Source organism: Thamnophis elegans, chromosome 1 (genome assembly GCF_009769535.1).
Source record: "Thamnophis elegans isolate rThaEle1 chromosome 1, rThaEle1.pri, whole genome shotgun sequence".
Classification (NCBI taxonomy): domain Eukaryota; kingdom Metazoa; phylum Chordata; class Lepidosauria; order Squamata; family Colubridae; genus Thamnophis; species Thamnophis elegans.
In genome coordinates this window covers 143,076,867-143,103,636 of record NC_045541.1, presented here as the reverse complement: position 1 = coordinate 143,103,636, position 26,770 = coordinate 143,076,867, and the positions used below count along the sequence as shown (strand labels likewise).

The 26,770-nt window shown below is 39.3% G+C and overlaps 3 protein-coding genes across 5 annotated transcripts in view; 1 reads left to right on the top strand and 2 right to left on the bottom strand.

Annotated features, from left to right (window-relative positions):
* The window catches only part of AK7 (adenylate kinase 7), a 38,207-nt gene extending 22,492 nt beyond the window's left edge, over positions 1-15,715 (bottom strand). The window contains exons 1-10 of the mRNA XM_032233894.1: positions 15,602-15,715; positions 11,942-12,127; positions 11,135-11,243; positions 10,310-10,404; positions 9,930-10,040; positions 8,908-8,991; positions 7,095-7,183; positions 5,659-5,749; positions 4,574-4,651; positions 1,497-1,646 (exon numbers count right to left, since the gene is read on the bottom strand). Of these exons, the coding sequence (XP_032089785.1) occupies positions 1,497-1,646; positions 4,574-4,651; positions 5,659-5,749; positions 7,095-7,183; positions 8,908-8,991; positions 9,930-10,040; positions 10,310-10,404; positions 11,135-11,243; positions 11,942-12,127; positions 15,602-15,706 (1,098 nt within the window). The 5' untranslated portion in view covers positions 15,707-15,715. The remainder of the gene's footprint in view (positions 1-1,496; positions 1,647-4,573; positions 4,652-5,658; positions 5,750-7,094; positions 7,184-8,907; positions 8,992-9,929; positions 10,041-10,309; positions 10,405-11,134; positions 11,244-11,941; positions 12,128-15,601) is intronic.
* A 994-nt stretch (positions 15,716-16,709) lies between these two features.
* Positions 16,710-21,520, bottom strand: GSKIP (GSK3B interacting protein). Of its 3 annotated transcripts, none has more exons than XM_032233869.1 (3): positions 21,342-21,520; positions 18,471-18,714; positions 16,710-18,125 (listed from the first exon to the last, which is right to left on the bottom strand). In XM_032233869.1, exons 2-3 carry the CDS (start codon positions 18,711-18,713, stop codon positions 17,964-17,966), a joined length of 405 nt encoding a protein of 134 aa, XP_032089760.1. In that variant the 5' UTR covers position 18,714; positions 21,342-21,520; the 3' UTR covers positions 16,710-17,963. The 3 variants fall into 3 exon arrangements, with proteins under 3 accessions (XP_032089760.1, XP_032089751.1, XP_032089742.1); XM_032233860.1 differs by having other exon boundaries at positions 21,352-21,519; XM_032233851.1 differs by lacking the exon at positions 21,342-21,520 and adding an exon at positions 21,194-21,302.
* A 619-nt stretch (positions 21,521-22,139) lies between these two features.
* The window catches only part of ATG2B (autophagy related 2B), a 56,076-nt gene continuing 51,445 nt past the window's right edge, over positions 22,140-26,770 (top strand). Inside the window, exon 1 of the mRNA XM_032233839.1 lies at positions 22,140-23,098. Coding sequence (XP_032089730.1) covers positions 22,937-23,098 — 162 coding nt within the window. The 5' untranslated portion in view covers positions 22,140-22,936. The remainder of the gene's footprint in view (positions 23,099-26,770) is intronic.

Below are 26,770 nucleotides of genomic sequence, written 5' to 3'. Positions count from 1 at the left end.
GGACAAAAAGCATCCCTATCTCCATAAAAAGGGAACTCAATGCAAATAGGAAGTATTTAACTGCGTTCCTCACAATTTAAATCAAGACGGTGGATTAAAAGAAATATTTTTAAAAGGCAACTATAATAGACAATGCAACTGTTGTTTCCCTTATTTACATAATTTTGATAGATGTGGAAATATATCACACTCAATTTACAGCTGGGGGAGAGGAAGGGCTGGACCATTGAGCAAAATGGTATAAATATTAGAGGTTAGTCACAGAAATTACCAGAGACAGTGGTGATCTTCAATGGACCAGTTAATCCATAGAGGGCCTACACAATTGATTCACACAATGTTATAATCCATAGAGGGCCTACGCAATTGATTTACACAATGTTCTTTGAATCAAACATGTTTAGGTGTTAAGGAACATCTCTCTGCCTTCCCTTGTGTGAAGTTGGATTTGAATGTAAGCAAGGGTGGGCTTCAAAAATGTCTGCAATAGGTTCTCTGCCTGTTTGCTGGGTGGGCGTGGCCTAGTCAGCCTCCTGCACCATGGGAGGAGGGGGACATTTTTGCCCTCCCCAGGCTTTGGAGGCTTTCTTCAAACATCTGGGAGGATGAAAACTGCCTTCCTGGGCTCTGGCGGTCCTCCGGAACTTCCAGGAGGCAGTTTTTGCCGTCCCTGAGCCTTCATGCGGGCCCAGCACTTACCTTGCATGCAAAATGGGTTGTGTGGAGACTCCTGGGAGGGGAGGGGTGGGAGCAGCAGGGTGAGGTGGGAAGGGCAGGGCAGGATGGGAAGGGCCAGCCAGGTGTGAGATTTGGAGGTTCTCCAAACCAGCCATAACATTAGGTACAGGTTCTCCCAAACCTGAGCGAACCCGTAGCAGCCCACCCCTGAATGTAAGCCTTTAGACTTATACTTAGTCTGGACAAACACAAATTGCTCTATGATAGTAAAAGTTTCTGTCTGTCTTTTTTGTCTGTCTACATGGTCAACAGTTAAAAAAGTCATTAAGTTTGTTTCTTTTGCAGATGGCTTTAAATATTGGCAAGTCTCTTCTGATTGACTTTGGCTATGTTTCTAGGGGTACTTTGTGTGAAAGGGATGGGGTACCCACATTTATATTGTGTTTAGATTATTATTATTTTTTTAGCTGTCATTTCTTACTTCATCCCAGAGCTCAGCAAATCTAGAGTAGAATGATTGTTCTCTTAATATACTGTATGGGAGTACTATATTTTCTCCAGTATATTGGAATATGGGATTTGAACACTAATGAGATATCTTTATAGGCAATCAGTTGAACAATGCAATCTTAAGCAGATGTACTCAGAAGTAATTCAGAGAAACATACTCGCATGTTAATATAGTTCAAATTTCAGCTAACAACTGATATGTAAATATACACATTTATTTATAAAAATATTTTTTCTCCAAATTGTACAGGAAATAATAGTTCACAGTTCACTCATGCATTGCAAATATGGATTTCCATTATTATTACCAATAATCCACGAGTTTGTTTATATTCATTGACAACTTGTTCAATGTTCTCAACTATCCCTCCTTGAGCAACCCATTTTATATTGAAGTTCTCCTTCAAGAATACAGCTTCCATTCGTAGATTCACAAACAATTCATCCAAGTATGTTTGCTGTAGAAAGTGCAAGAAACTGTTATTAGCAGTATTTATAAACAACCTTTCTGCATAATACAGTGTAGCAGCATACTTCATAACAGAAATTAAACATTAAACTGCAAATGAATAATAGAAAAGGTAAAAAAACATTTTCTAAATGTCCAATGAATTATAAATATGTTAATCTGGGGATCAGGGAAAAAAACAGCTATCTCCAGCCTTTAACTGATAAAGTATTGCTAAGTACAGGTGTCTCTTTCTTCATAGCAGGATGGAACTTATGCAAGATGTCAGAAGCAGATCTTAAACCCATGCATGGTAGGATGCAACAGTGAATAATACAAAGAACAATAATTGCTTCTGACATTTGGGTTTCAGAATTTTAGCTAGAGTACAAGTAGTCCTTGACTTACAACAGTTCATTTAGTGACTGTTTAAAGTTACAATGGCACTGAAAAATGTGATTTATGACCGTTTTTCATAGTTACAACCTCTGCAGCATTCCCATGATCGTGTGATCAAAATTCAGATATTTGGTAGCTGCTTCATATTTATGAACTTTGCTGTGTCGCAGGGTCATGTGACCCCCTTTTGTGACCTTCTGATAAGCAAAGTCAATTGGGAAGCCAGATTCACTTAATAATCAGATTACCAACTGCAGTGATTCACTTAACAACTGTTGCAAGAGAAGCCGTACAATGGGCCAAAACTCACTTAACCAATGTCTCACTTAACAACATAAATTTTGGGCTTCATTATGGTCATAAGTTGAGAACTTGTATATGGATTTTTAAAAATAAATTTCAACTGAATCCAATGAATATTTTACAGTAGGGTATTTTCTCTGTAACTCACATTAGACAAATAATCTTATTGATGTACTAGTTTAACCTTACAAACCATATCCATGCACACATTCATTTGGGTTTTTGGCAACAGTACAGAAGTGGTTTGTTATTGCTTTTGCCCAGAGTGTTTTTTCAACTCTTCAATCTATCCTAAACCCCTGGAAACTCCTGCTGATTTTTTCTTCTATTGAATAATTTAAAACTAATCTAGAGACCCTTCAGAGTCAGCTAGGAATTGCACCTGCTGTGACAAAAATCCCTTACAATATATCAACATGAACATTACCAAGGCATGACTGATACTTAGGTTTATCTTTTGGAGTTTGTAATACAGTAAATGAATAAATGGAATATCAGTATAAAAGATGGAAAGTGTTGCTTAATTATTTAACTGATTACTCACATTTTCTCATATTGATATCCCCCCCCCCCCGGTTCCTTTTCTGTTAGTTAGACGCCTGAGATTTTGACTGGATGAGGGCAAACAAACTTGTACTCAACCCCGAAAAGACCGAGTGGCTGTTGTGTTTCCCTCCCAATAATTTGGCTTGTGTTCCATCGCTCAGGCTGGGGGGGCCAAACATTACACCCCTCAGACAGGGTTCGCAACTTGGGAGTCCTCCTGGACCCACAGCTGACCTTTAATTACCATCTGTCGGCTGTGACCAGGGGGGCATTTGCCCAGGTTCGCCTGGTGCGCCAGTTGCGACCCTACCTGAACCGGGAGGCTCTCACAACAGTCACTCGTGCCCTTGTGACCTCTAGGCTGGAATACTGCAACGTGCTCTACATGGGGCTGCCCTTGAAGAGCATCCGGCGACTTCAGCTAGTTCAGAATGCGGCCGCGCGAGTGATCGTGGGCGCACCTCGGTTCGCCCACATAACACCTATCCTCCGCGAGCTGCACTGGCTACCTGTTGATCTCCGGGTGTGCTTCAAGGTGCTTCTTACTACCTATAAAGCCTTTCATGGTAGTGGATCTGCGTACTTGAGAGACCGCCTCCTACCAATCACCTCCTCTCGACCCATTAGATCTCACAGATTAGGCCTCCTCCGAGTGCCATCTGCCAGCCAGTGCCGGCTGGCAACTACGCAGAGGAGAGCCTTTTCAGTAGCAGCTCCGACCCTCTGGAACGATCTCCCCGTGGAGATTCATACCCTCACCACCCTTCAGACCTTCCGCACAGCCCTCAAGATCTGGCTATCCCGTCAGAGGGAATGTAAGGAGGGTGAGGGAGGGAGGGGGAGATGTCTGAGGGGGAAGGGAAGTAGAAGAGGGGAATGCTGGAGGGGTGAAATGAAAGTTGGAGGGGGAGAAGAGAGGGTGTATGGGGGAATGAAGTGTCATGTTGGGTTTTTTTTTTTTTCTCTTTTTTTTTTACGCACAGTATATAAGTGATTGTATAAAATGAAAATGAAAATGAAATAAATAAAATGTAAACAAGATCTGGCTATCCCGTCAGGCCTGCGGGTAAAGAGTATAATCCGCCCCCACCCGAATGTTGAATGAATGTTGCTCGATTTTAATTATACATTGTGTTTATATGTCATCGTATGTTTCCCCCTCCCATACAAGTTGTTAGCCGCCCTGAGTCCCCTCAGGGAAAAGGGCAGCCTATAAATAAACTCAACTACAACTACAACTACTTGACCACATTGCATACCCTAAGCATCAGCAAATCTAATTTTTAAATGGCAATACACTTCTTATTTCCTCTTATTGTAAATACCAGTTGCAATCCTTCCACCTTGATCAACCTCTGCCCAAACCTGCTATATGATATGGGAAGGAAACTGCAACCAGTTGAATTTTATCAAATTTACAAGGCTGCCCAACTCCATGACAATTCTTGGTCAGGTAATATATTTAAAAAAATTGAAATAGATATGCAATGAGAAAAAATATGAATACCCAGAATAGAACAACAGACACCTGATTTGATATAATAACATTCCCACAAGCTAACCTAGCCAAAAAAATTAAGGCCTTATTTAAATAAAGTCAATCTAAGGGCAATACAAATCTCTTCTTCAAATGGTCTATTGTTAGATAATATCCCTTCTAGTAGAAAATATTAAGAAAGATAATAGTACCGTTAACTCTTTGCTTAGGAAAGCATTTTCTCTTGGAATCTTCTGTATTTTTCCTGGGCCCACATTTTTGCTGATGCACTTGAGAAAAACAACAACTGAGTTTCAAATCTACCACAAATAACCAAACATTAAAAATACAAAGTATATTGCTTATTACCTTTTAATCCATAAAGCTATAACATTAAAACTTAATATTGAATTAGTGATGCTAAGAAACAAAGCACAATCCACCACCTTTTTGCTCAGTACTACCTCTGCACTTCCATACAGAACTGCTGCAGATTGTAGAGGCTGTAAACTAACCAACTTCTTTGTAATAAATGTTTTATGATGCAGAGATGTTAATTTGCAAAATTCTACATTTTTAGTTAAGAGATATGATCCAGAGAGACATCCTTAAATTATATATCTGGTTTTTGGACAGGCATAACTCCATTCAGGAAATTTATCATCTTTCAATGATTGTGATCCTGGGACCATAATAATCTTTTTCTTGTTTCAGGTTTAATATATTCTTCTTTTAATCTATTACCCATTTCAGACAGGGAAGAATTGGAAAGGGTAGTGAAACCCAGTGGTGGGATTCAAATTTTTTCACTACCGGTTCTGTGGGTGTGGCTTCGTCGGTATGGCTTGATGAGTATGGCTTGGTGAGCATGGCAGGGGAAGGATACTGTAAAATCTCCATTCCCTCCCCACTCCAGGGGAAGGTTACTGAAAAATCCCCATTTCCTCCCAATCAGCTGGGACTCAGGAGGTAGAGAATAGATGGGGGCGGGGCCAGTCAGAGGCAGTATTTACAGGTTCTCCGAACTACTCAAAATTTCCACTACCGGTTCTCCAGAACTGGTCAGAACCTGTTGAATATTACCTCTGGTGTAACCTTCCAATGATTCTGATTCCTCAGACAATAGCAAATGCCAGAGTATTCTATCCCTTAGCTCTATAAATCACACATTTATTGTATATTTCAATTGTCTTCTATGTGCCACAGCTTTTTAATTGTGCCTAGAACAGAGATTTTGAAAATGTGTTGCGTACCATGAAAATAAATCTGACAGTTAAAAAGTCTTCAACCATTTTACCTTCACAATTTCACCCAGGGTTTGTGTCGAGTCATCCACTGCAAGTAAGTAATTGGTTCTTGGTCTATGATCTGCTATATTCTGCAACACTCTAATGTGAATGGGTACATAGAAAGTACAGTGAATACATAGTATATAATAAATATATAAAAGGGAGGAAATAATAATTTAGTTTCTTCCACAAAACTCCTGAAACATTGATTCAGTAGGGTTCGTAGATTTAAAAGGGTAATGGTGGAGTGTTGGGAGTAGAAGTTGATATCTGGCCCAAAGTAATTAGAGATATCCCTTCCATCAGAGGTCTTCAAACCTGGCCACTTTAAGATTTGTGGACTTCAACTTTAAGACTTGTGGAATTCTGGGAGCTGAACTCCACAAATCTTAAAGTTGCCAAGTTTGGAGACCCCTGCCTTCCATATTAGCACTCTATAACTATTGCTTTTTTTGTAGTTCAATAAAGTCCAATCTTCAAAGACTGCCTGGCTAAATTCCTCAGATTTCTGGACAAAGTTTTTCAGAATTGGTTGCTATTGCCTTTTTCCTAAGGCTGAGAGCAAGTAACTAGCCCAATGTCGCTCAGCTGTCTTTGTGCCGAAAGCAGGACCAGAAGAGCTCAGAGTCAGCTTTCTACTCTGGTATCTTAATCACTGTTCCAGACTGGTTGTTTATATCAAACTGGCACTCTTAACTATTGCTCACAGATAATTAAATCAGATAATCAATTGCATCATTTCGTGCACAGTTGAGTCTTAATCAAAGACATCAAAGTTTTACTTTCATCAGGTACTTGGCATTAGGCAACATTCCTTTTCATATGCAGGATTTTGTAAATTAAAGTGCAGGAATTTGTAAATTAAATTAATTTGGAAACCTACAAAAAGGCTTAAAGCTGGTTGATGTATTTGTATCTCGCCTTTATTATTTTTACACATAACTAAAGGCAAAGAACATATTAACTGATTCACTGCCATGAACATGCATGGAACATGCTATAAGACTACAAGGAAGACATCAGCAAAATTCTGAAGTTCTGGGATATAGGTAGTTCTCAATTTATGGCCATAATTGAACCCAAAATTTTTGTTGCTAAACAAAGCAGTTATTAAATGACTCGTGCCCTGTTTTATGACTTTTTCTGCAATAGTTTTTAAGTGAATCACTGCAGTTGTTAAGTAAATCATACAGTTGTTGAGCAAATCTGGCTTCTCCCACTGACTTTGCTTGACAGAAGCCAACTGGGAAAGTTTCAAATAATGATCATTGGACCCAACTGCTCAAATTTTGATCACAAGGCCAGGGTGATGCTGCAATGGTCATAAGTGATAAAAACAGCCATAAGTCGCTTTTTTCAATGCCATTGTATCTTTGAACTGTCACTAAATAAATGGCTGTAAGCCAACAACTACTTGTATCACAAAAAACAGAATTATACTTACGCTGCTAAGTCAGTAATGTGAATGGTTGGAACCACATTTCGTCCATCTCCAAAACATGGTATTAAAGGAGTCTCACCAAGCCAAGATAGCTGCAAATAATTTACCAAGTAGCTTAATCTACCATACATTCAATAGAATGCTTTTGCATCATTCCCTTAAGAAGATAGCTTACCAATTAAAAGGACCACATTAATTACATGTTTAAAGCACTTGAATACTACATCTGGCTTTAAGTATATAAACAGCTATTAAATGACAAGAAATTACAACTATATGCATGATTGCAACACGTATCATGGCTTTTTTGTGGTGACAGAAGTAGTTCAGGAAACGTGAGTGCAAACACCTTAAACAATGACTACAATAATACAATAGCAGAGTTGGAAGGGACCTTGGAGGTCTTCTAGTCCAACCCCCTGCCTAGGCAGAAAACCCTATATACCGTCTCAGACAAATGACTATCCAACTTCTTCTTAAAGACTTCCAGTGTTGGGGCATTCACAACTTCTGGAGGCAAGCTGTTCCACTGATTGATTGTTGTAATTGTCAGGAAGTTTCTCCTCAGTTCTAAGTTGCTTCTCTCCTTGATTAGCTTCCACCCATTGCTTCTTGTTCTACTCTCAGGTGCCCTGGAGAATAGTTTGACTCCCACTTCTTTGTGGCAACCCCTGAGATATTGGAACACTGCTATCATGTCTCCCCTAGTCCTTCTTTCTATTAAACTAGACATACCCAGTTCCTGAAACTGTTCTTCATATGTTTTAGTCTCCAGTCCCCTAATCATCTTTGTTGCTCTTCTCTGCACTCTTTCTAGAGTCTCCACATCTTTTCTACATCGTGGTGACCAAAACTGAACGCAATATCCCAAGTGTGGCCTTACCAAGGCATTATAAAGTGGTATTAACACTTCACGTGATCTTGATTCTATCCCTGTACGAAACTGTTTTGGGTTGAAGGCAGCACTTCAGTACTGAATGATTTGTCATGGATCATATTTCAGAAATAGGGAAGCCAAAATAAATATGTCTTGCACCAGGACATAAATACATGTTTTAATGTGCTTAAAACTGTAATGTACAGTAATCATAAATACACCCTGATCAGTAACAATTTCTGAAAGTCTCTAGGGTTCTTTTTTTTTAATAGTTTTTATTAAACATTTTAATCTTTAAAATCAGAAAGAAAAACACAAGAAAAAAAACATACATAATAATATAAAGTAATTATACAGCTTTCTGTATTGGCTTTCATGTTTAACCTTTATAGTTCTCCATTCTGCATTGCCTTCCTATTGTTCTTTACCTTGTCCAATAATATAATAACAGTAATACTAGCACTTATAATAATATTTTGTTCATATCATCATTATATTTATAGTCTCTATTTTCTGTTTTGGCTTCTGTTTTCAAGCCACTTATAAATTCTATTCCATATTTTATAGAAATCCGATTCTTCTCTTTCTTTTAGTTCTATGGTCATTTTGTCCATCTCTGCACATTCGAGTACTTTTCTAATTATTGTTTCGTCTGCAGGTATATTGATTTTTTTCCAGTTTTGTGCGAAATCAATCCTAGCTGTAGTGAGTATGTATAGTATTATGTATTGAAATTGTTTGTCCATTTTTGAGTCTAATAGTCCTAATAAGAATGCTTCCGGTTTGAGTTTTATTTTTTGCTCCATAGTTTCTCTAGGGTTCTATTTAATGATGAGGGAGGCTGCAATTTCAGGCGATGCACTCTACAGCTTTCTAATGTTAGGTTAGATATGTTTTTTTCTGAATAAGTTGTACAATATTAATTTTGTAGTACATTACCTTAAAAAAGTAGTGGAGAAGTCTTTCTTCAGCTCCATACTGAACACCTGAAGCAACAACGTATGTGCCAAATTTGTTTTTGCTCTGGGGAGAAAGATTTTAAAAAGTCTTGTTCAAAAAAATTTCAAAACTTAATTGATTTCATTTCTACTGTAGCAACCCATATATTGAGATAGAAAAGAATAAATTAGAACAGCAAACTGAATGGAGATAAAATAAGTAACTGGACTGAGAAGGGAAAAAAGTTGTGTTTAGATATTATTTAAAATGTTAAATTTAATAAGCAAATAAAAACTTCTAAGTAAAGCTAATTGTCAGGCTAATCTTCAAAATAAAGAGACATTTTAGTAGGTAACTTCAATCATTTTTACTTCTTGACAATTCCTTACTTTCAATAGCCTGTGTTCTTGTTAGCCAAAAAAAGAATGGTGCTATTGCTGCACAGTATTTTTTTGGGGGGGGAGGGGAAGGAAACTCTTCAACTTCTTTAGAGGTTCTCAAATTATTGATCTCAATCTTGTAGAGAGTTGTGAACATAGAGGGGACTTGCAAAACTAAATCCTTTGTCAGCACTTCTGTCCTGTACTTTGCAAGGATGACTTTGAAAAATTATTCATGCATGATAGTTCTTACTACCAGAAAGTGATTGTGATATAGAGTGCTATAGATATATTTAATTGTTAAAAGCTATGTACTTATTATCTAATTCTAGTGAAATCAGTAGTTTTATTCATGAAGATCACATCCATTTACCATTTTAGAGAATCATGACACTGCAAGGTTTGAACCCTACTTGCTGAACATAAAATATTTATACAATTTATTCTTTCTAGGTGAAAGAATCAGAAAGAGCCTCATTCTGGCCATGTCCATGCCTGGTTTAGCAAAGAGGAAAAAAGTTGTGACATGTCATCTGATGCTGCCATACTGCCACGAGTTTAACACCCCTTCTCTAGAGGCAATATAATCTTTGCCACTTTGTGGGAGAGAGATGAAATATATGACCTTTTGTGAATACTTACTGTTTTCCCAAGTTTGATAATGGTTTTTTCAGCATTGATGTGTTCCATAAAATTAAGGTGAGGTTTTCTTCTACGATAGTCTTCTTCAGTGAAAGGTATTTCTGGATCTTCCTGGATAGAATAGATAGGCAGAGGATGATTTTCTTAATGTGAACATTGTAAATTTCCTATGTTTTAATATATTTCATTTAAAGGCTATTCAAGTCTTAATGGGAAGGAACAGGTTTAAGCTCAGTATTACCAAGATTGGTTATCTCTTAGTGGCTTATCTGAAAGATGGTATGAGATAACAATAATTAGTCTCCGTTTTCAGGCTGGTATAAAACTAGTCAGTAAGATTAATTAAATTGTATTATTTGTTTGTCCCTTCCATCACTCACCGGATCAAGAGGCTTGCTTCGTCCCCATGTCATTATTGTTGATAGAAGAATGAATAATTTCTGCTTTTCAAAGTGTTTTGATTCTGCATGTAATGCTGTAGTTTATAGTTTATAGGTTATAAATGGAAAATGTTTCAATTTATACTTTATCACAAATATCGGGCTTTATCTTTCCCCAATACTACAGAGAATAGCATTACTAAATACTGCATTGTAAAATTCTTATAATGCCCACTTCACTGCCTCTCCTTGACTGCTTTCTGCTTATGTATATGATTATACAGCATAGGTGTCAAATTTGATCGCATCACATGACATCATGTAACATATTGTGATTTTTTTTTGCCTTTTTTGCCTTTGCCCACAAAGGGTGGGCCTGGCCTACATGTGATGCATCCAGCCTATAGGCCGTCAGTTTGACATCCCCATATACAGAGAATAATTTTGAAGCTGGAGTGAGTTTGAAAACATATGACTTAAGTAGTGTATGATTATCCTCGGTCGCATCACAAGGACATGCATCCTATGCATTCCAAATTAAGCATTTTGATAAGCACTGCTAAAGTTCACCTATGCACTTGGATCAAGCCATTTAATCCAGCATTGTCACTGGACAAATAGTCACAGTATGAATATCTTAAGATCCTTTATATTTAGCACAAATTAAAAAATAAGGAAAACTACAGCAAGATATGCCCAATTGAATTTCTGAAGGATTTGAGAAAAGTATTTATAATTTAATGCTAAACTAGATTTACCATCTAAAGTTCGGTAATACAAGATTATTGTATTCTCCATACTATTTAAAGAACAAATTTGACTGACCTGTTGCTGCCCAGGTTGCCTCATCAATTTGTTTGATGTCTTCAGTGATGTTATAAATAATGATATCACATTCTAACAGATGAACTAGCAACTCGTCTCGAGAAGTTGTCTAAAAACAAGCAATTTATCTTAGGTTATTGTGGGTTTTCCCCATTGATATTCATCTGATATAAATCTCTCACTGCCTAGCTAAATTTAGTCACCAAAGATAAAATTTGGTATGATTATGACACAGCTAGCTTTAAAACCATAGTGTTTTTTCAGTGAGCTATCAATAAACCAGTATGAAATATCAAATGGAATGCAACAAGGAAAGCACTGCAGAGGTATGGGATGCAAAATATAGGGGTTTGAATAAGCTGTATATGAATCAACTTCTGAAAAGACATATGTTGTCTGAACCTGTATAAATGCAATATAGTTTCCAAATAACAGAAAATAATACTTCCATTATGCTTTTGCACAGGGAGACCTTATTTGTTTGTTTGTTAATATTAATATATATTTTATATAAAATTCAAGGCACCAGACATCCTTCTCCTAAGAGCAAAGATCATTAAAGATCATATGAAAACTCAAAACTGGTTTTCATTGGTATGTAATATTGAAGTATATGTAGAAAATGGCTGGAATTTGCATTATTACAATGCACACTTTATGATTTGTTACTCCTTTCCCTACCCAAGAATGCCTATATCCACAATATACTTTCTTTTGCTACTTTATATTGTAAGTTCCTGCAATTTAAAAATATATATGTCAATCAAGTGCACATCAAGGATTTTATTCAATAAAATGAATACTTACTCTATATACCTCCATGGCAAAATCTGGTTTTGTATTCTCTGTCTGTAAAAGAGTTCCCACTATTTGATATATTCCTTCTTTTGGTTTAGGGGGGCCAGCTTCAACAACTGATCTTGCTTCATCATCTTCTTCCTCTTCCTCTGCTATTTCTTCCAAGGAGGCTCCAACTGTACAACTGGCCAGATACTTACAATATACAATAAATGATAAGATGGGGAAAGGTAATTCAGTGTTATTAATTACAGTTATTCATTCACATGCCCTGCTAATAAGCCAATCGGGCTTTCAGAGCATGCACCATATAATAAGCCCTCCCCTGAAAATAAGCCCGCCCCCAACTATTTAAGCGCATGCACAACCAGTCCCCGCCATTACCAATGTACACCTACTGGTACAGCTTACGGGGCAAAAAGAGGGCTCGCTGCAAAAACAGCGGCAGGCGAAGCAAAGTTCTTCCACCCCCCACCCTTCCCTCCCACGCAAAAAGAGCCCGCCACAAAAACAGCAGCAGGCCAGCAATGCAATTACCCCCTCCCGCCTGTTCCTTCTCGCACAAAAAAACACTGCCCATCATGGGATTCAATGAGCGAAAGGGAGAGGAACACAACGGACCTGGAAAGGTAAGGGGCGTGCCTCGTGGCCCAATACCGCTCACCTCGCCCAATGGTGAAGGCAGCCTGCCTGGTTCCCTTCCCCGCCATCCCTTTAGCGAGGGGTGGCAGGTGGGGGGGGGAGAAGTGAGACGCGCGTCCTAGCGCTACCAGAGACTGACAGCTCTGCTGCGTTCCTCACCCTTTTGCCATTGAATCCCCTTGTAAAAAAAACCTCGCGAGCTGAACTCATGAGGGTTTTTTTACAAGGAGATTCAATGGGCGAAAGGGCGAGGAACACAATGGACCTGGAAAGGTAAGAGGCATGCATCGCTTCTCCGCCCCCCACCTGCCACCCCTCGCTAAAAGGACGGTGGGGAAGGGAACCTGGCAGGCTGCCTTTACCATTGGGGCGAGGTGGGTGGTGTTGTGCCACGAGGCGCACCTCTTACCTTTCCAGCTCTGTCAAGTTCCTCACCATTGTGTTCAGGGAATCCCCTGGTAAAAAAAATCCATTGCGCGATTTCAAGAATAGCAATAGCAATAGCAGTTAGACTTATATACTGCTTCATAGGGCTTTCAGCCCTCTCTAAGTGGTTTACAGAGTCAGCATATTGCCCCACAGTCTGAGTCCTCATTTTACCCACCTCGGAAGGATGGAAGGCTGAGTCAACCTTGAGCCGGTGAGATTAGAACCGCTGAACTGCAGATAACAGTCAGCTGAAGTGGCCTGCAGTACTGCACCCTAACCACTGCGCCACCTTGGCTCTTGAAGTTTGATTGAACTCGCGAGAAGGGTTTTTTTTACCAGCCGCCTCCCTGAGCACAATGGTGAGGAACGCAACAGAGCTGGAAAGGTAAAAGGCGCACCTCGCTTCTCACCTGCCCCAGAAAATAAGCCCTCCCCTATAATAAGCCCAAGGCCATATTTCGTGGGGCAAAAGAAAATAAGACCCTCTTATTTTCGGGGAAACACAGTAGAAAACTTGGAAGAGTCCCTTCTCAAATGCTTCCACCATCCCCTCCCTCTTATTGAACTGAGGTATCTTTTACACATGGATTATTCAGTCTGCAGCTTTTCTTCCTGTCTCACAAGACCATTCCCACATACCAATATGCCCATATAACCTTTTTAAATTCCTGTTCAACTACACAATAAGAAATAGATTTAATAAGTCTTAAGAACAAGCACTGTGAAATGAACAAATTGATATGAGCTCTTATGCAGTCTTATTTTCTCTTTTTGCTATCTATTCATAATCTACTAAAGTTTGCAGATAATACAACCGTGATTGATCTCATTAGAAACAACAATGAAACTGCATGCAGATGGGAGGTTGAACAACTAGCCACATGGTCAACCGGAAAAATTTGGAATTGAACACACTCAAAACTGTAGAAATGGTGGTAGACTTTAGGAATAACCCTCCCATACTACCACCTCTTACAAGCACTAGACAACACAGTATCAATAATAGAGACCTTCAAATTTCTAGGTTTGATCGTATCCCAAGACTTAAAATGGACCCATAACATCAAAAACGTCATCAAAAAAGAACAACAAAGAATGTTCTTTCTGCGTCAACTCAGGAAGCTCAAACTGCCCAAAGAGCTGCCAATACAGTTCTACAGAGGAATTATTGAGTCTGCAACGAATAAGACAGACTTCAGAGGATAATTAGAACTGCAGAAAAAACAATTACAACCAATCTGCCTTCCATTGAAGACCTGTACGCTGCATGAGTCAAAAAAAAGTCCGTAAAAATATTTACAGACCCTCGAATCTTGGACATAAATTGTTTCAACTCCTACACTCAAAATGAAGCTATAGAGCACTGCACACCAAGACAACTAGACACAAGAACAGTTTTTCTCCGAACGCCATCACTCTACTAAACAAATAATTCCCTCACCACTGTCAAACTATTCACTAAGGCTGCATTACTATTACTATTAGTCTTCTTATTGTTCCTATCACCCACCTCCTCCCATTTATGACTGCAGGATTGTAACTTTCTTGTTTGTATTCTTACAAACAATTTATGTTCATATTGATTTGTTTCCTGATTGCTTATTTGTACCCTATGACTATCATTATGTATTTGTCATAGGGTATTTGTACCCTATGACTATCAGTGTTGTAGCTTATCATATCAGAAGGAGGACTCCCAAAACTATAATTGACATATAATCCCTTTGTAAACTGTTTTGAAGAGAAAACATTTTACTTCAAATACAGAGACAGCGGGGTTTAGAGATCAAACATTGGGAAGACCCTTGAATGCTCTCATTCCAACCCCTGGAACTACAGGAACTTATTACTACAGACGATCTCACTGAATATTGGGGATTGGAAAAATTGGCTGCTTTGAATTGCTGTAAGAAAAGTGGGATATCTTGCATTAAATGTATACCGTCAACTACCAAATATTCAGAAATACCACATTTCCTTTCTCACCCCTTCCCATACAATTAACCTGTTGAAAGAGTTATAATTTAGCTATGCTATTGGGATGAACACCCTTCGAATGGTGTGGGATTATGAACAGATTTCCAGAAAAATAAAAAAAGCAGACCGCAGGAACCCTTAGCACTATTCAGGTAACCCTGAGAACACAGGTAAACCTCAGAGTGCTTCAAGGACTCTAAAAGGATGTAAATGACCAGCTGTCTGCAAGGAATATAAATCCTTCCATTCCCCACCACCCAGTCAGAAATGAAGAAGTTTTTTGGATGAGAGCGAAACATCTTCGAAGAAAAAACAAAAAAGTCCAATTGCCTCCTGAAAAAAAGCACCTTTGGGACAAGACCTGGATGACTGGGAATCTCTACAATTTTTTATAATTTATATATCACGACTGGGGGAAAAAAGCCGTGTGGACTCCTTCCCCAATGCTTCCCCTCCTTTCCAACCCTCTCTACAAGTGACAGCGATGCCATCCATTCAGTCGTGCCCGACTTTCCCCTAACTTTGCTGCGATGGAGATGCATTTGGCGGGTCCGCGGCGTGCCCCGAAACGGACGACCACCCTCCCTCCCGGTTCTAAGTAGTGCAGCCTTGCGCCCCCACCTTCCCAATGTTTCTGCCGCAATAGCTGTCCAAATGGTTGAGGAAGATCCTCTGGCTGCGAATGATCTCTTCTGCCTCGGCCACCGCCTCCTCTTCGTCCGACATGGTTGCAGTTGACAAAAACGCCCGGAGGTTGCTGGGCAACCGACCCACGCGCTTGGCACCGGGGGGGGGGGAATGGGAGGAGCCAAAAGGGCGAGCAGCCAAAGACCGGGAGTGGGCGGGGCTTCAGAATGAAGGGAAACCTCCCGTCCTCCGCTACGCCAGCCTCTAAAGCTGGTCTGCTCCGTAACGAGTCGGAGTTGGGGAATCGGGTGACGATCACATCCCCGATGGACCGCACAGCTCCTCCATCGCAGCCGGAACACCCAGTGCTGGAAAGCCGCAGTCCAATCACCCTGGAGCGCTGAGGGCATGCTTCTGAAGCATACATTTACCAACCCAACTTGGTGTTGGGTACAGATTTTAGCATATACGACCGGGGTCCCCAAACTTGGCAACTTTTAAGACTTGTAGACTTCAACTCCCAGAATTCTCCAGCCAGCTGGGAGTTGAAGTCCACAAGTCTTAAAGTTCCAAAGTTTGGAGACCTCTGATGTAGGGGAAACAGAGAGATAATTAAGAGGAAACGAACTTCCATCCGTACAATTTGTGTATACTTCTAATGAGAAACACTGGGTACATTTACTTATTACTCTATATCATTGTTTCTTAATCATAGCACTCTTCTCACACATCCCCAAAATCAAAATTGCGTGCTGGCCTATTTTGAAAAACAATTCAATATTAAAATCCCTTCAAACTATTATGAGAAATGATAGAGGCAGTGAATGCATCAATTATAATTTTTAATATAGTAAATATTGATAAATGTAACCCATACAAACAAAAGCTCCATATTTTTTTTAAAAGTGAGTTGGGGTCCTAAGAGTATAAGACCCATTGTACAGATCATTTATGTGCCTTTATTTAAATGTACAACCTCTAACATAAATTAGTAAACAATAAACATGGCTAAGTTATTCACAAAGGAGTACGAAGTCAATTACGTAAAGTATATTTCCTCCTATAGGTCTAAATGTGAGCATACATCTTAATTGTTTGTGCACTTCATATTTTTAAATAAATGTACAAAATGAAATATGCCATTATAACAGTTTAAAAGTGTAAATTCTTGGACTAAATTCTCAGCTACGATAAAACTATCGCCCAAATAAATTCCAAGGTGCAAGATATATTTAAGTCCTTCAAATTTTAAGTTCATCTGTCGGAGAACTTGGAATGTTATCACTATATAGCAAAGAGTATCAGTGTACAGTGCGATTATGACTGCTATACATAAACTTTCATTTAAAAACACGCCCTTTTTGTAAGCAGTAAAAACAAAAAACAACAGCACCACTGTTAGCAAATTTTATATTTAGGTATCTAATTGTTCTCTCAATTCAAATCCAACTTGACTCTTTGGTTTTGAATTAAAATTGTGTTGTACATTAATTTAAAACAATGGCTAAAATACTTAAGGGTAATATAGAAATATTTAGTAACTGGGAATATATTAATTAAGGCGTGCAAAATACTTTCCAATATACTGTACATTGTGTAAACATTTAAACTGTAAATAACCCTTTATAGAATATGCATTCCATTTTAGCAAAAACTGTAAGAAATATGGGGCTTTATGAAGAATGCACCTTTTTAGTTCCTTATCTTTGTGCTTATACCATTTGTATTTCAATTGATGAATACATTCATTATGCCAACAATTCATCTTCTGTTCAGTATTCAAAGTTTGCAACTCATACAATAAACACTGCTTTTTACTGCTCATCAGTGTGGAGCTTAAAATGTTTGTGAGTATTCATTATGATTTCCTAGAGAGTTAGAGAATGCACAACAATTGGAGATAAATATTGTAAATGAAAAATCTATTTTACTGAGCTTCACAAGGCAATTTTCTGTTCTTCATAAAATTCCAAGTTACTCTTGGAAAACATGACTGTATTGTGCAAATTTTGAACAAGCATTATCTTGTTACAAACATTTAATGCCAACTGCAGCATTGCTAAAACTAAGCACTGAGTTAATAGAGATTAAAACAGAAATATTATTCAATCACTTGAAAGAAAATTAACCAAGACTATAACTTTGTTTGGAAGTTTGAGAACAAAGTGAGTTATTTACTGAGAACAGCTTTAGTTATGAAGGTTATAGATAGTGCCATTACAACTAGTACAGTAATTAATGTTAAAAGCAAGGAATGCAAGTTAAACAAAGTATTCCTTTGCAAGTTCTCAGCATAAGCGGCTCAAAATTCTCAGCTACAACATTTTTTGGAGCTCTCTCTTGGTTGTGGATTCAATCAGGACTGCCCATCGTTTTTCAAATCTTCTAGTCTTTGTAGTAATGCATTTCCAAAAGCTTCTCGATATGCTGGGCTAACTGAGTCTAACAAAGAGTAAACAGTCTCATGGTAGGGATTCTGTAAAGTGTCATCCATCTGGTCAAAATCATAAGCAACCACCTACAAAAGAAAATATATATATTTGAAAAGTAAGAAAGGATCTAGTACAATATAAACACATGGATAAAGTAAGACAACATAACATGTTCTGCAGACCTGCCCCCCCCCCCACCTTTGGATATTGAAAAGACAATCAATAACATAGATTTCTCAAGAACTGACTAATAGGTACAGTAAATGGGGTAATTATGAAGCATTTACTGCATCAAATTACTGATTGCTGGAAAATTATTTTCTATATAAAATATTTGGAACTTAAAGAAAAGGAAGTAGATTGCTTTAGTAACCATTTACTAAATAGTCTGCAGTAAACACTTAAAAATACATACAAAAAAGGAACATTACCCTGAGTCCTGCTTCTGTTAGCTCTAGGCAATATCTGTTCTTCTCCCTAGTTTCCACATTTATGTATGCTACCTCTTCAACACATGGGAGATTTTTGGAAACAAACATGTTGCTCACAGCAAACAAAACGTCATTCACAACAGCTTCTGCTTCTATTCTCATGTCTTTCACATCTGTTCCTTCAAAATGGTTCTCCGTTCCACTGTTACTGGATTCATCCATGGAATTATAATCGGTCTCCATTCTGCACATAAAATATATGTATAGTATTTAGTACATATCCAAATACCTCTTCAGCCAGAACTTTTAATACATTTCTGAATGTGATATGAATTTTTAGAAAATCTAGAACTATATTACAATTTATAACAACATTAAGCAATGGGAAATTCAAAATGGAACACAGACTTTAAAAAAAAACCTGGATTTTTAAATTTTGAAATAATCACTTAAACCTTTATTTCGTGATTTCAAAGTGGAAGCTTTTGGTGCCCTGAAGAAAATAATCAGCCAACACTGTATTCAACATAGAGTAAGGATCTCTTCTTTTTTCTACTTAACCTCATCGTTTATTACTATTTCCAGTCTGGGCATGTTTCTTGGTAGCTTCCTTCCCATTTGCTGCAAGTTTCAATTTTATAGGTCAGTGTTTCTCAACCTTGGCAACTTGAAGATGTCTGGACTTCAACTCCCAGAATTCCCCAGCCAGCATTTGGAATTCTGGGAGTTGAAGTCCGGACATCTTCAAGTTGCCAAGGTTGAGAAATACTGTTATAGGTCACTCCTTTCTTATCACTCTCCAAGAGCCTCTGAGATCCTACAATCTAGAGGCCCATATTTCTCATCAATCCCACAACCCTGTCTCAGCATTTCGTGTGTGACACAACTCCCACTCCCCATGCAATCTGAGAACAATGGAATATATGTAACTCAAGGTTGAACTGGAGGAATCTTTGATGCTCAGCTTTGTTGTTGACTTGCCCATCTTTTATTACTCAACTGGGTAATACTATCAGTGAAATGTTGGCAAACTAAACGAGAATACAGGTAGTCCTTGACTTACAGCAGTTCATTTAGTGACCATTACAACAGCACTGAAAAAAGTGACTTATGACCATTTTTCACAGTTATGACCATTGCAGCATCCCTACAGTGATGACATCAAAATTCAGATACTTGGCAACTGGTTCATATTTATGACCCTTGCTGTGTCCCAAGGTTCAGGGATCGCTTTTTGCGATCTTGTGACAAAGTCAATGAGGAAGCCAAATTCACTTAACAACCGAGTTACTAACTTATCAACTGCAGGATTCACTTAACAACTGTGGCAAGAAAGGTTGGGGCAAAACACACTCAACAAAAGAAATTTTGGGCTCCTTTGTGGTTGAGGACTACCTGTGTATTCAATATTGGGGACAAACATACAGTTGCAAAGCATCTGTACAAAGGCATACAGGATATTCTCTGGCTGACATATCACAGTTGAGACGGAGAAGCTTCCCTGTTTCTCTAGAAACCATGGAAGTTGTAGTCCCAACACTGGAAGATCCCAGGTGGAGAATGTATGCACATGTATCACATCTCTTGCGAGAACTGCTTCGGTTGCTGATTTGCTTCGTGATGCAATTCAAGGTGCTGGTTGTCACCTTTAAAGTCCTTCCCGGCTTGGGACCAAGTTATCTGAGGGACCATCTTTGCTGGTCACATCAACCTGACCCACTAGAGCAGGGAGTCAAGGTATGTTGTGGTCCCATCCCCTAAGGAGATACATCTAGCAGTGCCCAGACGAAGGGCCTTTTCTGTGGTGGCTCCCTCCCTCTTAAATTGACTTAAATGGACTCCAGGGGATGTAGAAGACAGGGAGGCCTAGACGAATGTTGTCCATTGGGTCACAATGGGTCAGACACAACTTCAGAACTGCAGAAAAAACAATTCCTGCCAACCTGCCTTCAATTGAGGACCTGTACACTGCTCGAGTCAAAAAGAGGGCTGTGAAAATATTTACAGACTCCTGGCATCCTGGACATAAATTGTTTCAACTCCTACACTCAAAACGACACTGTACAGCACTGCACAACAAGACAACTAGACACATGAACAGTTCCCCCCCCCAAAAAACCCCCATCACTCTGCTAAACAAATAATTTCCTCACCACTGTCATACTATTTACTAAGGCTGCATTACTATTACTATTAATCTTCTCATCATTCCTATCACCCATCTCCTCCCACTTAAGACTGCATGACTGTAACTTTATTGTTTGCATCCTTACGATTTATGTTCATATTGATTTGTTCCTGATTGCTTATTTGTACCCTGTGACTATCATTAAGTGTTGTACCTTATGATTTTTGATGAATGTATCTTGTCTTTTTATATACACTGAGAGTATATGCACCAAAGACAAATTCCTTGTGTGTCCAATCACACTTGTCCAATAAAGAATTCTATTCTATTCTGTTCTGCTTTATTTCCTATTTCTAATTCTATTCTATTCGCGACTAACAACAAAGCCGCCTATGTGCGAGCAGGCGGCAATATAAATTCTCTAAATAAATAAAAATAAAATAAATAACTCGGGGCAGATGCCAGCAGCTGATGCTCCTTTCTCTCCCACGTTGCACTGAACAATCGCATCGCCACCCCCGCGGTCTCCCGTTCAAATCCCCCACTAGCCCTCTCCCAAACGATTTCGCTCTCCGATCGCGACGGCATTATCTACCCGTATCCATTCTCCTTCGGCGTCTGCCCGTCGAATAGGTCTTGCATGAGAATTGCTCCCGGCCCCTTCACTAACCGAAAGGATAAGACACCCCCCCCCCCCCCGTTCGCTCTCTCTTTGCTCCCAGCAACGAAACCGCTCGGCTCGCCTCTTCTCACTTTCCAAGGCACGATCACCAGCGACCGGCGGCCTGGGGAGAAAAACAAGCGGCGCCACTTCCGTTTGCCGATGGAGCTTGCACGTGGTTTAAGGGGGGGACGGCCCGTGGGACTCAGGATCCGAACGGAACTGACCCAGGGATGCATTTCATTAAGGATAACCCTCTCTAAGGGCACCGTGATTTCATTGCGGATTTCAGCGCATTGCGAAAGCACGAATGGTCTACCCTTAAAAGCAAAAAAAACAAAACCCAACCTCAAACAAATAGCCGTTATCAACTAACATTTGCATCAGGACGGGATGATTTCATTGCATTGCGAAAGCGCGAGTAGTTTAAGCTTAAAAAAAATAACCCTGCTCAATTATCAAGGGCTTACAGGTCTTCAAACTTGGCTACTTTAAGACTTGTGGACTTCAACTCCCAGAATTGGAGTTGAAGTCCACAAGTCTTAAAGTGGCCAAGTTTGGGGACTCTTGATCAAGGGTTTCTTGCCTGAGCAGGGGGTTTGGACTAGATGACCTCCAAGGTCCCTTCCAATGCTGTCATTCTGTTAAAACCTTGCATTCATCTTTACTTCGGATTTACTTTTGTCTTTTATACGTATTTCCACCCAACTAAAAAGGACATCTTTTTAAAAATAAAACACAACAGCTGTAGAGGGAAGCCTTCGAATAATCTCCCTGCAGGCGTTTGTGAATATTTTTTTTACGCCACCGTAGACTTGCAAGCTAAGAGCCCCCGCCATTCTTCTTTTTTCGTATCTCTATATTCCAAAGGCGTGCGGTCACGTGACTTCCCCGGGCCCACTTCCCCGGGCCTCCTCCTCCTCCTCCTCTCCCTTCCGCAGCCCCAGAAGATGACGAGGCTTCCTCGCAAGACTTGACGTCCTCCGAAGCGTGTCTACGCCACCCAAGCTCTGAGTGGCGCAACGACTTCAGCCTCGCCGCCCCCCAGACAGTGGGGCGGGGAAAGGGGGCGGAGAGAGGGAGAGAGAAAGGGAGAAAAACAACCTCGCGGCGAGGGACGGCGAGAGAGGTTTGGGGAAGGGGAGGGGGAGGGAGCCGAAGACCCTCGTGGGTTGTGAAAACCTCCCACGCCTGGCCCTTTAAATTTCCCGTGGGGGGGCAGGCCTCGGAGAAGATGGCGGCGCTTTGAGAGGCGAGATGGAACCGCCTGCTCTCGCCGTCGCGGCGGTGGTCTTGCGGCGTGAAGCCTCTTCGGGCAGGACTGGGTAGACGAGCCGGGAGGCTCTTTCTGACCACTAACCGAGACCCCCGGACCCTCTCAAGCAGGCTTATTGCCACGGTCTATCGTCCCCCTCCCGCTTTCAACTCTCGTTGACATTCATTGACAGCCTCGGCACACGCCCCTTTCTGGAGTTCCTGACTGGTGGGACTGTCAATCCCAACCTTCTCCCCCCCCCCCCCGACCTGTTTTCTTCCTCTTGAACAGACCCCCGTCTGGTAACTCCCGAAGACCTGTTTTTGTGGGTTCCTGGCTCCCGTCCTCCAGCCCTGCATCTCATTTCTTCTAACTTCCCTGGACTTCCTATCTCTCTTTCTCCCTCTCTCTCCTTGGCCACCATGCCTTGGCCCTTCTCTGAGTCGATCAAAAAAAGGGCCTGCAGGTATCTGCTGCAGAGGTACCTGGGCCACTTTCTCCAGGAGAAGCTCAGCTTGGAGCAGCTCACGCTGGATCTTTACCAAGGCACAGGCTGCTTGGCACAGGTGCCTCTAGACAAATGGGTAAGTGATCTAGTTCCAGCTGGCAAAATGAGGAATTGTCTTTTGGCAGCTGTTTGTTTCAGTTTCTTGCCCCTCTTCTTCTTATTGTTCTGATTATCATTCCCTTGACAAAAATGTTGGAGAGCGCTTGAGCGTATTGACTGGGGTGAAATTCACAGGTTCTGACAGGTTCTGGAGAACCGGAGTGGAAATTTCGAGAACCGGCAAATACCACCTCTGGCTGGCCCCAGAATGAGGTGGGAATGTAGATTTTGCAATAACCTTCTCCCAGGAGTCGGGAGGGAATGGGAATTTCGCAGTATTCTTCCCCCGGAGTGGGGAGGGAATGGAGATTTTGCAGTATCCTTCCCCTGCCACGCCCACCAAGCCACGCCCACAGAACCGGTAATAAAAGAAATTGAATTTCACCACTGGTATTGAGGCTGTTTGGAGTAATCCAGGTTTGATAAGATGTAAAAACAGATTTATCTGTAAGCGATATGTCATTCCCAAATAATTTGGATCATAATCCAAGTACTTATTTCTATCCTTTTGAACTGAAGCCATCACGATGGCATTGAAGTCAAAATTTATTTTTTTATTTTATACTTAAGGAGAGGAAAAAAAGGGAATGATAAAAGAAGTGGAAATGGTTGCCTCATTCAGGTTGTTTTCAGTTGGCTCACTTGGAATAAGTGCAAATTCATGTTAGAGTTAATTTCTGAATCAACTCACATTTTGATACATTATATTTGGTGAACAATAATAATTTCAAAAAGAGGCCAGATAAGGAAAAAGTATCTAGATTATGGAAATTCTAGTACTAGATATAGTATTTGACCATTGAAAATATATTTTGCATTATGATTTTAAAGTAGGATTACTAGGTGCCTACCGGTAATTCCATTATTTGCATGATCCTGTGAAAGTGTAATACACAACTCATAGCTATGGTAGGTATTTGATCAAATCCATATTTGACAGCATTATAATTTAGTGATAAAGACAAGTTTTAAAAAATTCTATTTATGTAGAGAAGTATAAATCATGCCTTTATATTTTAATATAAACATCAAGGGTCTTTGTAAGCAGAAACACTTTTGTGATATTATGTCTCTGTTTAGCTTTTATAGATCAAGTATATTTTTACAGAAATTTAGAAGGTATTTAGAAATTTTAGAAAATGTTTTTTACTAAAGTTTTATTTTGTAGAATAGTATTTTTCTCTATTTTTATATTTTAATTGATATAGAAAATATTACAACCCCAGCAAGACAAAGTGGCTGTAGGTATTTGGACTTTTTGAAGACAAAGTACTTCCATCTTTCTGTCTGTGGTTGCACTACCTCAGACAGACCTGGTGTACAATCTGGGGGTCCTTCTGGACTTGTGGCTCCTGCTTTTGGTGATGCATCAGTTGAACCCATACCTGTACCTAAATACTGTTCACAATAACTCAGGCTAATTCAAGATGGTGGTGGTTACCTTTAAAGCCCTACATAGCTGGGACTGAAATACTTGAAGGATTGCAGGACTGCCTTTTTCCAAAGCCTCTACCAGCCCAACCAGATCTAGCAGAATGGGCATGCTGCAGATTCTGTCTGCCAGAGTATCTGCTGGCAGTGACTAAAAGATGGCATTTTTTGCATGCCCACTCCTCTATGAAACATTGTCCCTTCGGAGATTAGAATGGCCCCAACCTTGTAACCTTTCTTAAGGCCTAAAAACCTGACTCTGTTTCCAACCCTGGGGCACTGAATTTTATTTTGTACTGCCCATCTCCTCTACAAGGTGACTTTGGACAGCTGTGTGAATGTGTTAAGGGCCCTGTTTCCTGACTGTATTTCTAACTAGCCAAATATCACGCTGCTATCTAAATTTATTTTGTTTCTATTTTTTATTCTTTTAAAAACTGTTTTTATTATTTTGATTGTTTTGTGTGTGTGTGTGTGTGTGTGTGTGTGTGTGTGTGTGTGTTTGAATTGTAAACTGCCCAGAGTCATTGACTGAGATGGGCATCTATAGAAATTGAAAGAATAAATAAAATCACTTGAAATAAAATGTTTAGTTTTAATATAAGTATTTATAAATTTTGGTTTTTTTTAAGAAAATTTGGTTTAAAGAATCTTATGATTTAGGAATCTTAACTATCTTTAGAACGTCTCAATCAGAAACCCTGCAGCTGAGGAAAAAATGTGAATTAAGTTATGGCTACTCACTGATTGCCTTCATTCAGTGATTGCCTTTCTTATCTGCGGCAGCATGCATTTTCCTTCCCATAGCTTCAGTCTGGCATTTCAGCTGCTAAATGTTATCTTTGGGAAAACTTCAAGGTGGTATCTCTTGAATGTTAGAGTTGTTTCCTTTCTAGCTTTTCTTCTCCCTTTAAAAAATTTTAGGCTGTTAACATTGGTCTTTAATGCATTATGATAACATTGCTTTGAGTCAGGTTACCAGAAGAGGTAATTGTTAGCAGTAACCACAATGACTTGTTGAGGCTGTCATGTTGGATACAATTAGTAAGCAAAGCCTTTTGTTCCTTCTATTTAGCATTAAACATCCTCAGTAACTCTACCTATTAAAGCTTTTTATTTAATTCTCTAATGTAATACTCTAATAGATAATATATATAGACATTAAATGAGAAGGCTCTTTTTAAAACAATTATAATCAGTACTTTCTGTGTTATGATAAAATATGAAATTGATAATGATAATGTTGGTAGATGCAAGATAAGCTTCATAAAATTTGTTAAAGTTCATATTAACTAAGATTTGATAACATTTCTGTTCATATAATATCAACAGGTAGAATTCTGGAGCAGGTTCCCTCTCTGCTTATTCTACCTTTTAATAAAATACAGAATATTACAAAGAAAGTTTCTCTTGTGGCTTGAAAATGAACTTTTTAAAATAGTAAGAATGAAGGTTACGACAATTCTAAATATTGACATTTAAAAGTGCAAGGTTGAGAAGCCATTGGATTGATTTGTAAGTAAGATATGTGTACTATGAATGTACTTTATTGCCCAACAGTTGTGGATCTGAAATGTTCAGTCCACATGTATGAAACTGATTAATCAAACCAGATTTTAGCAACTTACTGAAAATTGGTACTACTATCTATTTTCTCAATTCTGTAGTTTGATTCTCTGGAATATTGCAGTCATTTTGATGGTTTTCTGATTAAAGCTAATACCCTATGTGACTTTAGGGTGTTTTGAATGAAGGTTTTGCGAGTGCAAAATTAAACACAAAAGTTTTTCTCATTGCGACAAACCAATTAGTGGATCTAATTCTGCCTAGAGCCAATTTATATTCTGATTCATATGTAGCAAAGAAGGTCCACTTACATTGTAAAGTGTCATTATTTTAAATGGCAAGAACCCTTCTTCATTTGAGGCTATTGGATTTTTGATAAATGTATTATGAGTCTATTCTTGGCATAGCCATATTTGCTTATTTCAGTTACTATAGCCTAAGGATGTAGAGAGAGTTCCTGGAAAGATGCAGTTTATCACATTCACTCTTGTCTGTTTAGGCACTAATGTTATCCAAAACTAGGCTTCTGAAAGAGAAACTTTTCACTGTCCTTAGTTCTGTATGGTCTCTAAATGTATCTCCTGATAATTTCCTGGATATCTCAGTCATATTCAGTGCCATTTTTATGGAGTTTGGCTTCATTGGAAACAAT